General features: G+C 37.9%; 1 protein-coding gene across 7 annotated transcripts; it reads right to left on the bottom strand.

Annotated features, from left to right (window-relative positions):
• Positions 1 to 3,277: 3,277 nt before the first annotated feature.
• PPL1 (PsbP-like protein 1) lies at positions 3,278 to 10,133 on the bottom strand. Of its 7 annotated transcripts, none has more exons than XM_026806276.3 (8): positions 9,889 to 10,133; positions 9,680 to 9,776; positions 7,814 to 7,906; positions 7,572 to 7,654; positions 7,318 to 7,440; positions 7,113 to 7,184; positions 3,861 to 4,001; positions 3,278 to 3,527 (listed from the first exon to the last, which is right to left on the bottom strand). In XM_026806276.3, the coding sequence occupies exons 1-7, from the start codon at positions 9,967 to 9,969 to the stop codon at positions 3,861 to 3,863; spliced, it is 690 nt and encodes a 229-aa protein (XP_026662077.1). In that variant the 5' UTR covers positions 9,970 to 10,133; the 3' UTR covers positions 3,278 to 3,527. The 7 variants fall into 7 exon arrangements, 6 of the variants coding, with proteins under 6 accessions (XP_026662077.1, XP_008794702.1, XP_008794711.1 ...); XM_008796480.6 differs by having other exon boundaries at positions 3,905 to 4,001; positions 9,889 to 10,132; XM_008796489.6 differs by having other exon boundaries at positions 3,905 to 4,001; positions 7,572 to 7,648; positions 9,889 to 10,132.
• Between the last annotated feature and the right edge of the window lie 2,399 nt (positions 10,134 to 12,532).

The following is a 12,532-nucleotide window of genomic DNA, read 5'->3' as shown; positions in this document are numbered from 1 at the left end:
GGGAATGGTAAAGAAATTTATCATGCGAAGTGCTCGATTTAATGACGCGGTTGGAAATCCTTGTCTCGATTGTGAGCTTATTGGACTAGAAATAAGCTGACTCTGATATTGTTTTGGTTCCGTGGACTCCCTCGGCACTTAGAAACAGGGGTGTGATCAGGTTAAGCGAGAGGAAAATCGGATGGTCGCGATGCTTCTCGATATTGTTTGAATTCTAACCGTTAGATAACGTGGAGATATAGATTCGATCCGTTGCTATGTCCCTCAAACCTTGACTGTTACACGGCGAGGTACGATGAAAAAAGGATAAATTTAGTATTTTTGGATGGAGAAAAATAAATTTAGTATTCGCTAAAAAATTTTATTGGACGAATCCATCGTGGGAGGAGTATAGGTTAAAAAAAGAGGAATGTTATCGGTTTTTTTTTTTAAGGACCTAAATTTAGGGAAGAAAATTTCAGACGTATCTATTAGAAGAAAGAAAATATGATAGTATTGATTTTACTTGACCTCGTTCGCATGCTGTTTGAATAAAATGATTTGATGATGCTATTTGGATAATATTACTTCAATTGTTAATATTTATTTATTAAAATTTAGATATCGAGAGTTACTAGCTATGTGTCACCAAACGGAGTTATTTTTTAAATGAGCATTCTAAGTGGCTTCTTTTGTTACCAACCACTCAAAGAATCATCTCTAGATGGGAGAGACGGAGTTGCGTAATGCCCTTCGCAATGTGTTGCTTTTTGATTTTTTTGACTGTATTTATATATATTATATATGATATTATTTTTTTGACTGTATTCATATATATTATATATGATATTGCCATTTTAGAAGGTGGATTTCTAATAGAATCATTCAGGTTCGTAATGAATACTCCTCAAATCCCGATGTGGTGGGTAAAAAGAAGCCGGAATAAGACCAGGGGATGTGGAAACGTAATTTTTTTTTTGGCCTTTGGCCTTTGGCCTTTAGATTTCGTACTCTACATGCCCGTGAAACTGGCGAGTCAAAATGATTGGTCACCAAACCAGCTAAAATGGAAGTTAGCTGGGGTAAGCTAACAAACAAGTTTATGTAACATATTTGTTCTGATAGCGGGTCTCCTGATCAAAATTCAAATTGATATGACATGCCACATGTTTAGGAGGATCATCAAATTCGATATAGACTATGTTGATCATTATAAGTAGAGCTGAATAGGATTTAAAAACAAAATCCATTGCATCCAAAAATCGAGCCACCAGCTAAATTTATAAAGACCATAATTTGGTCATATGATATTTGATTGAGAGAAGAAGCTGTCTAGGCCATTCCGAAATTTGTTGTTTTTTGATTTTTTTGAATGTATCCATATTAGAAATGTACGAATCATCCATCGCAACAAAAAAAAAAAAAAACTAGATTTCGAGACAACGAAGAGTAAATGACTGCATGACTTTTATTTTAATTTTGATTTTTGAATTGATGAAAATAATTTTTTCACATGTCTATCCACAACCTTCACACCTGATTTCATTTTTCATTGGCAAGCGAACCAATAATCAATTTATGGATTATCCAACAGCTACAATCTTTTTCAGCACCATGACATCAATAGAATTTGAAGAAAATGATTTCTTAGAAAGCTTTTTTCCTTCGATCATTAACTTGGAACTAAAAAATCATTGTCGGAATTGTGAAAAATTCCTTGGGAAATTTTTTTGGCAAGATCTCCTTTCATCATCAGTCCAACATGGGTCTACAAAACTAATTTAAGATGCAAAGGAGGAGGCCAAGCCCTAAAAAACAGTGTCACGTACGTAACTTGCCTTGCAAATGCATGAGAATCGAGAAAAATGTATGATGAGATCAACATATACTTGACTCCTATAAAATTTTATCCTGTTCATAACCTCATCAACCAATTGTTTTTGTTGTTAAACTGCCATCTGATTTACGTTATGCATAAACAAGAATGCTCATAGAAGTTTCTTCAACTTTTTATTTTTCACACAAGGAGAGGGAAATCCCACCCCATTATTAAGCCAGCAAAGAAAACAAAGTACAACAAATTGACAGAGACCAAACAAGCACCAAGTTGGTGCTCTCTTCGTTTACAGCAGGAGAGGATATCAGGAGGAAGTATTTAAGAGATTGACAGGAGCCCACGACCCTTTCAAACAAATCATGTCTTTCTAATTCTCCACTTCTTGCGCCGGTGCCGGTGGTTGTCCTGCCGTTTTTGCGTGCTCCACTGCAGTGAAGAAGAAGGCATTTGATATAATGAAAACCGGAATTCGGAAAGAGATGCCATAACAACTCAAGATCTCACTTAAAATAACTACCCAGAAAATATTACTTATATTTTATGTTCCTATACAAAAACCCAAGATTCATCCAAAGTATATGAACCAGATCGACTATGATACGATTTGCAACAACTTAGAATCTCTTTCAAAATGGTTAGCTGAAACATATTATCAAGATTTTTTGGTCCTATATAAATATCCAAAATCTACCTGGTTCATAGCCGGCGTGAGACCAAACAAATGCCCGCAATTACCTGTAAAGTAGGGATCGTAGGTGTCCTCGAAAGGAGGGCTGTTGGGCGGCATTGGTCTATGCCATTCCTCAGCAATCTTGCAGGCATGGCAGCGGACGCAGAAGATTTGCCAGAAGCCGTCTTTTTTGCATTTGGCGTAGCATTCATCACAGTTTTCTCCTTCAACCAACACTGGAGCTATGACCAGGAGCAGCAGCCACGAGGCTAGCAACACATGGACTCGGGACGAGGCCATCATCCTCTTTGATTTCTTCCTGGGCTTGATTAATTCCTCTCGAGATCAACCTGCGATATATGAGTTGAAGAGAGAATATATAGAGAGAAAGGAGAGCTACTTATAGTTTCAGGGATGTCCGAGAATGTTGGGTTGGCGACCGGTCCTCCGCACTTGTCGACGTTTTATTTTTATCCATGCATACGTGCATGGGAGAGACGAAGAAAAATTCAAAAGCCCCCATAACCGCACAGATGGCATCCAATACACCTTCTTCGCATCCTCTTGGCCACCTTCTCCCCAAACACTTTTGAATGTTCTCTTTTGCTCATGTAGTTGAATGGGAACAAATTTTGGAGGAGGAGAATATTCCATATTAAAGAACTTAAGTTTCTTATGCTTTTAATTTCTCTTGGTGGGTTTTGTGGGTTATCTTGCTCATGCTTTGCTTGTCTTGTCAGTGAACTTGATGTTATGGTTTACAAGCATCATTCAGCTGTGTTGCACATTGATTATATTGAAAGATGACAATATGTAAGAGTTTTTTTTATTAAAAAAAAAAAACAGTTTTGCAAAGCTGATGATTTGCTCTGAAAATGGGGAGAATCTTGAAAAAAATACAGAACCAATTGAATAGCAAAATAGTCTTTCATCCCCCATAAACATCAAACACCTTAAAGGAATTGATGACAGTCTGCAGCTTATCCTTCATCTTCTCCCATCTCCTTTCATTGGCTCCTGTTGTCAGGGTGTAAAATTTACCTGCCAAGAGTGCCATTAGAATGAAGGTAATCATCAACTCCTACTATGGATTCATCAAAAGTAATAAGCTATCATAAATTGTTGTACTGCATACTAGTTACTGACAGATGTAATGAGTTCCACAGGGTGTTTTAGTTCTCTCCATCTATTACACTGGGATTCATCACTTTCTTAGCTCCACATACTGATAGCAAGGATAACTCAGTGTTCCTCATAATATTTGATTGGATAAAGGGTTATTACATACAACCAATGATGACTCTCGAATAATATGAAGATGCAAGTAATCAAACAATAAGCAATGGATATAGGCATCGGTTCATTTCGATTCACCTACAGATACAGTTTAAGATTATGTGCAGCAATTGTCTTCATACCGTTCCCAATGGAAATTGCACCAAGAGCATGTCTAGTGAAGTTCGGAGCCCGAGCAATGAACTCAAAGGTGTAATAAGCTCTCCCATCATCATCATGCTGGGTCAAGCAGTACAACTTTGCATAAGTTAACCTTTGTACAAATATCTTAACTCTAGCAAAAGATAATAATAGTAAGACCTCACATCAAATTTGTTATAAAATTGTACAAATGCATTCATATACCGCATTCTTTCTAAGAGATGTACAAGTATGCAAGAAAAACTAACCAAACTGGAATTTATTTTATAGTCTGTCTTTTCGGTTAGAACCAGCAGTTGTTAAACTATCAGCAATGCTTCACTAGGATGAGTTATGAACAAAACGAGATACCGAATTTTTATTTTGAATTTTAAAAAAAAATCTTGATATCACAGGATGGATTTATCTGGTAAATGAATTTTATAAGTTCAATCTGAAATGGCATGCACGCGGCTTTCTGAGAAGACTAGTCGAGGGTGTCTAAGCCTGAGAAAACACATTTCTCTCGATTGAATTGTGGGAAGTGATGCAAACTGGAAGATGTTGATCTCCAAATATCTCAGGGCATCTGGACAATAGTTAAGTTGTGACAAGCATTAATGTAGAAAAGACTTGGTCAGAAGCTAAAGTCATGAGGATGGAAGTTGGGCCTGGTGCGCTGTAGTTTCATACATAACCTTGAATGACTTGGTATTTCTGTGCGGATGATCAGTGTCAAGAACATGGCAGCTATGTGGGCATGGGACAATGCAATCACCAATATAAAGAAAGCAAAAGGTCCTGCACAATGCCAATAACATGTAGATACTAAATTGATAAACAACATCACAGACTGAGCAGAACAAACCAGTTGTTCATGAAACATTAGTAGCAACTACTCCAGCAAAGGATAACATGCTGTGTAGAAGAAGAAAAAACTGCAAGGGCTATTTAGAAGCAACTACGTTATACAAGCATAAGAACAGAGGTTTATGGAGTTAATGAAGGTATTCAACATTTTGTCACAATTTGCAGCTCAAAACTAAATTATTTTAGAATGACCAATGGTAGAAAAAATATATGTAATCAATATGAATTGATCAGCAGATGGATAAATAGTATTCAGCCAGATAACTGCAATACTCATATTTCAGTAAAGAAATGGGAGAAGCCAACTTTGCCAACTGATATGAGAATGACTGAGTGCGAAGAGCAACTAAAATGTTGCAGGTATGCACATAGAAGGACATCAGTGTCCAGAGCAACATGACTAGAAACATCAAAATGATATAATCATATTGTTGACATGACATAGACCTAATTAAAACTTTCAACATAGATCGGAGAAAGTAGCTTTACTAATTGATATAGAAGATTGTCAAGTATGAGCAATGTTACCGAGAATTTTCAAGAAAACAAGGATATTATTGTGGTTAACTATTAATTACGATAATCAGAACTCAGAACTCATCATACTATCTTAAAAATCAATAAGTAACTTTGAAGGGACTAGAGGAACCATAATTTGCACTCAAGCTAATTATGAGTCATAAAAATTTTGAACTTCATAGAATCATGATTTACTTCACCAAACTGATCTTATAATATTGGAAGAGGGCCCTATTGGTTGTGGTATCACAGAAAACACGCAAAGATAAGCAAACATGATTTAATTAATGCAATTAAAAGAAGATAATCATGAATACAAAAAAACATCTACAAGTAATTAATGGGATTCGTATTGTGGCATTAAGTACATTAATAAATAACGAAATTACTAGCTATGTCAAAATTCTTACATTAAGCACAGAAACTATTAAAACTAATAATTGAAAATTCTTTTTACTTTTCAGATGATCTATATCTTTCTCTTCACAAGAATTTTAGGGAAATATATTTCTTTTAACTTCAAAACTAAAAGATGAGACTACAATGAGTGCCCCCCCCCCTCTCCCCCCTCCCCCACAAAGAAAACATTTGTGTTGTAAATAAATTGGATTTGCCAACCAAATAGTATAATCAAATGTTATTCAAGACAATTGCATGGAAGTACTATGTCTTGGCATGGGGAAATGATGAAGTCATGGAAAAGCAAATGCAAGTGCCAAGAAGTGCATTTTCATAGATGTGGTCAATTAGTACCAGAACATCAAAAGAAACTTGATATTGAGGTATCCTGTCAAAAATGCTTGGAAATGACTAAAGAACTATACTCTTCATGCTTAAGATTGTCTCGATAAACCAATTCTACCAAAATTATGTTGTTAGGACAGTGTGGGCACAGGATAGAGGTCCAGGCTTTGTAGAAGCATCCAACGTACAAGTTTCTGATGCTCATCCACTCTATGAGTATTCAATCATCTCATCATAACTGACCCAAGAAATGGGGATAAGAAAGCCATTTTCTCTTTCCTCTAACCGCGCAACAGTAGTTTTAGAATTTTCAACAAGTACATCTTAAGTGATGATCCAAATATAAAAAAATACAAGTTGACACCGACACTCATACAGCCAGATCAGGAAATGTTCTCCTGTTTTTCTAGCCATTTTTATGAAATCAGATTTACCAACTCAAATGTTGTGATAAGGCAGTACAAGTTATTAAAGGAGTGTGCATATCCGATTTGAATATAGTTTCCACTGCTAAACCAATCAAAACAGTTTGATCAAAGCTCAACTTATTGAAGTTAGGAAAATAATTGTGAGAAACTTTTCTGATACTCATTCAGATGAATGATTCATTGCCCTGTTCTTTCGCCTGGAAGTCATTTATCTTATTACTTAAAAGTAAAAGCATGCAGGCGAAAAATCTTCATGGTAATATATATACATTTGATAAATGCAGAGCTCAGGTTTCCCTAAAAAACTCAAATCAACACAAGAAAATATCAGCTATGGCATCATACAAACCAAATAGGTTAAAGTAGATAGTGCATGTCAAAATTATACGTTCACCTGATTGATCTTATCAATAGCAACAAAACCATGAGATATATGTCGCATGAGGAAAGAAAAGACTCAGACCTGAACAAGAAAACTGAAACACTTAACAGAATGATTCCTACATGATGTTTAGAATTATTAAAAAAATTCCTTTCACAACCCATACAATTCAAGTTCTACAGATATTTCAAAACCATGTGCGCATTAAGAGAGCTAAAACTCGTGATTTGCTGGGTAATTAACTGAAGAAAGTAAAAGTATCCTAACCTCTGCTGCCTCAACTAACTTTATTTTCTGTGAAGGAGGAGCCAAAACCTTTTGGATTAAAGTATCAGCAACCTAAAATTATTAATAACAACCTCGTTAGGGAAGCATATAGTTTCATAGATCAAAAAGGAAAAGCTTCAAGGTAAAAGGTGCAACCCTTTAGTATCTCAGATATGACATTCTGGCATAAAAAGAAATAGCAAACCTCTTGTGGGGGTCCAAAGTCTCGAACATCTTGCTTGGTAGTTGGAACCATGTAAACGCTAACACTTTCTAATGGTTCAATAACATCTTTGAGCACCTTATCTTGTCCTTCAATAATAACTTCCTGGGAATAACATTTTATATCTATAAGAGGTTGTAACTTCTAACTGATATCACATCCCATACAAAATTATTAAATCGACAGGACAGAGGTTTTCTTTGTAACATAAGTCATGAAAAGATAATGATTCCCACCTGCCATCCGAATGGGTAGAGAAATGAATATCCATCCTTCTGGTCTACGACAGATTGAAATCCTTTCTTAACCTCTGCTGCAACTGAGCCATATCAGGGTTCTTTTCAGAAATCCATCATTATTCTATGAACTAACATGCTGCACGATTAGCAGGTGGGCTTTCAATGCCCCTCAAAATTATAAAAAGCTAGCAAGACTCCTTCATAGAAGAACATTGCTAGGAGTTTTGAGCAACACTTACATGATGCAGAATTGGCATAAGTTAAAGATATGCAAGTGGTAATTGCTCCTAATGCAAGTGCTTGGCGCCTTCCGGGTCCTTCTACAATGCAATCTGAAGTGTAAAAAACATCAATAGAATCTCCTTCCATACTCTAATGGAAAAGGAACTAAGAATCGCAGCAATCTTTGAAGCACGTCACCTTCTAGCCAAAGTTTTTCTTAATGCAGGAAGAGCATATCATGGAAAGGAATTTAGAATGCATATATTCACAAGCCATTGCACACAATTAGGTGAATTTTTTTTAATATGCAGACTTTTACAAGGCAAGATTGCAGGTTTTCATTCATTGAAGGTACAGTTCGATGCATGGCTACCATATCTATGGCATATCCTGTATGTGAACACAAGATATGCTTGAAAATGAATGTCGAGGCACCTGCATACTATTGGGTTGGAGCTGAGAGTTGGCACCTCCAACCCCATTCATATACAATACGCAACCGATTTGCTGAATCCCAAAATTCTAAGGACTCTGGAATCAAGGGCTTCTTTGGTCACTCCTACTTCTCCCTCTCCCCGCCAAAGTCCTCTCAGCTGAATCGGATGTATTCGGGTTATATTTCCCATCCACACATGGCTATCATAAGAATACAGTACCTGGGAGTCCTAACATCACAATGGTTGTGCATACCGCATGCTACAAATCATATTTTACAGTTCGTAAGCTGTTTGTTAGCCTTTTACTTGATCTTAGTTCTAACCAAAATATCACTAACCAGGAGTTCATAAATACAAAATTATCACCTTGACGCCCTTACATGAACTGCTGTATCTTTGTTCATGATATTTCCCATTCATTCTTCCGAAAAAAATATTCAGACTGCACAGCTACACAATGTACTTCCTAAACGTCAACATTTTCATTAAAACTTGAGTTTATGCTTCTCAGTGGCAGTCGCTATATTTTGTTAATGGAACTTCCCTTTATTCAAGTTGTCGCTGCATCTTTTCTCCATGTTGTTCAGTCATTATAATTCTGTTGGATATTTATTTTCTTTCCCATGCTTAAAAATAAGGATGGGCCGGCGCACGATCCTCTTGATACTGCAAGGTCTAAGGAGAATCAGATGTACACAGGCTTACCTCTGTGTACGGAGAAGCTATTTCCGTGATTCAAACTCATGAGTCATGACATCCAAGTCACAATGGAGCATATTTACCATTGCACTAAGGTTCATGACTGCAACAAGTGCATTCCTTTAGAGCTTAACATGCTAGCAGTGTCAGGGATACAGTGAGAAGGAATTAAAGAATGACAGTTTCCAGCCATTCAATGAGATGGTGAGGTTTGGACCAGTATTGCGTTCTGTTTTGTCAACTTGGGTCCAGAGTCATATATGTCTGGCCATTTCAATTAATTAAATATTGTGTCAGTGGATTCTCGATGCAAAGATATTGCTCTATTCTTTCTTACTTTACAGAAATCAATTTAGAATAATTACACAGATGGCATCAAGCAATTATTAGGAGATTAGTAGTCTCCCAATAAGTATAGTTGTGGTGAAACAACAAGATGCAGAGAGATAAGGTTGATGATGGCGAATCCAAATGGAAAGGAAAGCATGAAAATATTCTTTTTTTGGTATTTCTGAGTAGTCCACTAGCTCTGTGAATTTCTGTTTGGAGAGCAACTTTTCTCTAAATCTTTTCGATTTAGATTTAGCTTTTAACATTACAAAAACTGAAGTCCTCAAATTTATCACAGGAGTGTATCATTATCATTCATCCTGACAAGCATAAGGATAGGATGGCTAATTGGATTAATTACTATGATATATCATTCATTCTTACATGAAATACAATGCAATGAGCTCATTATCCTACCTTTTGGGCTGATTGGAGAAGCCCCTGCCCTGACCTCGAAGGTAACCCTTCTCCTATGAAGATGGCCAGGGAAGAAAGCAGGGCCCTGAAGCATAAGCTACGAAGAGGACAAATCCAACCAAGCCAATGAGCAATGATATCCCAATAAAAGAGAGAACAAACCATACAACACTGAGAACCGAGAAAAGAAGTGTCAGCCAGTCTTCTACCTGATGGAAAGAAGTAGAAGATGAAGAAGAATTCAAGAAGAGAGCTCGATCGACTGCCGGCGCGTGTTGCAAAAGCGCCATTTCCTACGAGTTATTTATTGAAGGAAAAACTAGTTCCGGTGCCAGAGAAAGAATGAAGGGGGTGGTGGTGGTGTTAGAGAAGCTCGAGCATGATATCTTCTTCTAGCGTTGGGTGTGAGCGAGCGAAGGTGGAGAGTAGGGGAGGGAGGAGGCCTTATCCTTTTATCCCATTTGTAGACCGTTGGATGTCCGCTCCCTTCTCTAAATCAAAATTACTGAAAAGTCCCTGCTGCCCAATTTGGAGGACTCGGACCGCTTGGTTTTTGCGGTTCCTATTGGGTTGGACCAAATGTGACCAGGGTTTCGCTTGCAAACTGTCGATCAGGCTCACGGGTGCTGTTTTTCTTTTTTTTGTGCGCGCGCGCGCGCAATGGCTGCTCATATTGTTCTAGGATGAGTGCAACCAACAGAGTCTATCGACAGGAGATAGCGTAAGGATTGAGGGGTAGCTACAAAACATGTCCAACGAATCTCTCCCAAGCGGTGAGCAGTGAAGGAGGCAACCTAGTCTGCAGTCTTATTTGCCTTCCAATACACATGAGCAACTTGAAATGAGTCACAGTTTCTCGCTATTCTACGCATATCCCTGAGCAGTGGATGGTCATCGCCTCTACATTCCTCATCCCGAATTCACTTGACCACCATCGCCGAGTCCCCTTTCAAGAATATATTGTTAGTCCCTACAATACGCCCCGCAAAGATTATGCCCACCTAAGCTGCCCTGAACTTTGTCCCAATAGCTGTCATGTCATATGTGTGACGCTCTCCCACAACAAACAGTTTGGAGTTGTGATCTCTGATTACAAAAACTATACCTTTTCTGTCTCTATCTGTTGACACAACTATCGAAATTCACTTTGAAGTTGCTGGAGTGTGGGAGCTCCTAAGAGATAAGATTGAATCTATGCGCTGCAGCAGCAAAGTAGGGGCTCAAGAGTGCTCCATAAATAAAAGATTGGCAAGAGTTTGAAGAATATATAAAAAAAAGAAAACAAAGATTGAGAGGAATAGCCAAATAAAATCTTAATTAGAAAGTGATGATTGAAGCACCATTCGAAAGACGGCTCTTATTATTTGAATATGAACCTCTTCCCAACCAAGCAGGTGTGGGAGCATTGGGATGTTACGTGGATTCTGCAGAGAGTTGAAGTAGATATGGAACATCATAAGAAAGGGAAGCATGGAAGCACATGTTAGATTTAATATGAGAAAGTTTGGAAGCCCGGTTCATCCATGAGGTTTTATAAGTCTATATGTAGTTATGAGGAAATAAACAAGAGAATGATACTCCAGGGTTAGAAACTTAAAGCAAGCTCATTATGGAAAGTCATTAAACAGCACTTACATATTCCCAACTGCTAATGTGGTATAATGAAAGTGATCTGGGTGCAATCAATACTCACTTACTCTATTTACACAGTACGGACCTTCAACTGCCACATAAGACAAGGAAACGGAAAATTAAACCGCCACGATAGCCATCTTTGCTCGCAATGTTCTTTGACGCTTTTATCAAAAAAAATGTTCTTTGACCTGAATAAGTTGATTGGGTTGACCCGAACGAGCCGACCAGATCGACCCGGTCAACCTGTCAGGACCAACTTAAAATCCGGAATATACTAAAAAGGTTTGAACCGCTAGTGAATCGCTGACCCGGACGGTTGACAATGTTTTGTTTCTACTGTTGGGTGGGTAGTGGTAGGAGGGTGACAGCGGTGGCTTGAGAGGGCAAGCATCGCTCATGTTTTTTAAGAGACAGAGCCTTGAAGAGGAGGTAATTTGATGAAGATGATCCTTTTCATCGATCAGTTGACTCATGTTTGAAATGGTGCTAGTAAAACCATTTAAGTTGGGCCAAAACAGGTTCTATGCTAAAATATGTCATTACGATACCGAATTCTATATTCGTACCATTTTATTACTGTATCGATACAGTAGGTATATAATCAATTTCATGTACCGAATGTCAGTATGTTTTTAATATTATATATCGATACCGAACCGGTATGATATAGTTTGCTGTGTACTGTTTGGCTCGGTATACTATATTTTCGATATTGCTACTTCGTTTCTTGTAAATACTAAATGCTGTTGAAAATAGAACATAATATTTATCAAATATCAGGTCCGATCCAAAAATATGTAATTTGAGAATTGGAATTCTGGAACACTGTAAAGTAGCAAACAGTATTATTAACGAACCGAGTAAATTTGTTGAGGTCAGCGGACAGCGACTCGGAAGCGGAGCGGGTCGGGTGGACCAGAGCGGGACCACCGTTTACCTACGGGTAGTTCTATATACAACCCCCCTATTGCTCAGGACACCCCCCCAAAAACCAAAAAAAAATACCCAAACTAACCTTTAGTGTAATTACCATATTGCCCTTGAAATTTTCTCATACACCCCCCTTCCTCCTCCTCCGTTTCGTTTTGAAAAGAAAAAAAAAAAAACCCCTCAAACCCCCCTTAAACCCCTCCTCCCCCGTTCCCCCTTCTCCCTCGCGTCGCCGGCATTCTCCCGATCTCCGACCACCTCGCCGGCTTCTTCCGGAACCACCTCGCC

The sequence above is a fragment of the Phoenix dactylifera genome, chromosome 8 (assembly GCF_051530095.1).
Source record: "Phoenix dactylifera cultivar Ajwa chromosome 8, Ajwa_hap1_PhDact_Kaust_v1.1, whole genome shotgun sequence".
Taxonomy (NCBI): Eukaryota; Viridiplantae; Streptophyta; class Magnoliopsida; order Arecales; family Arecaceae; genus Phoenix; species Phoenix dactylifera.
The sequence above is the reverse complement of the archived record's forward strand: the minus strand, read 5'-3'. Positions and strand labels throughout refer to the sequence as shown.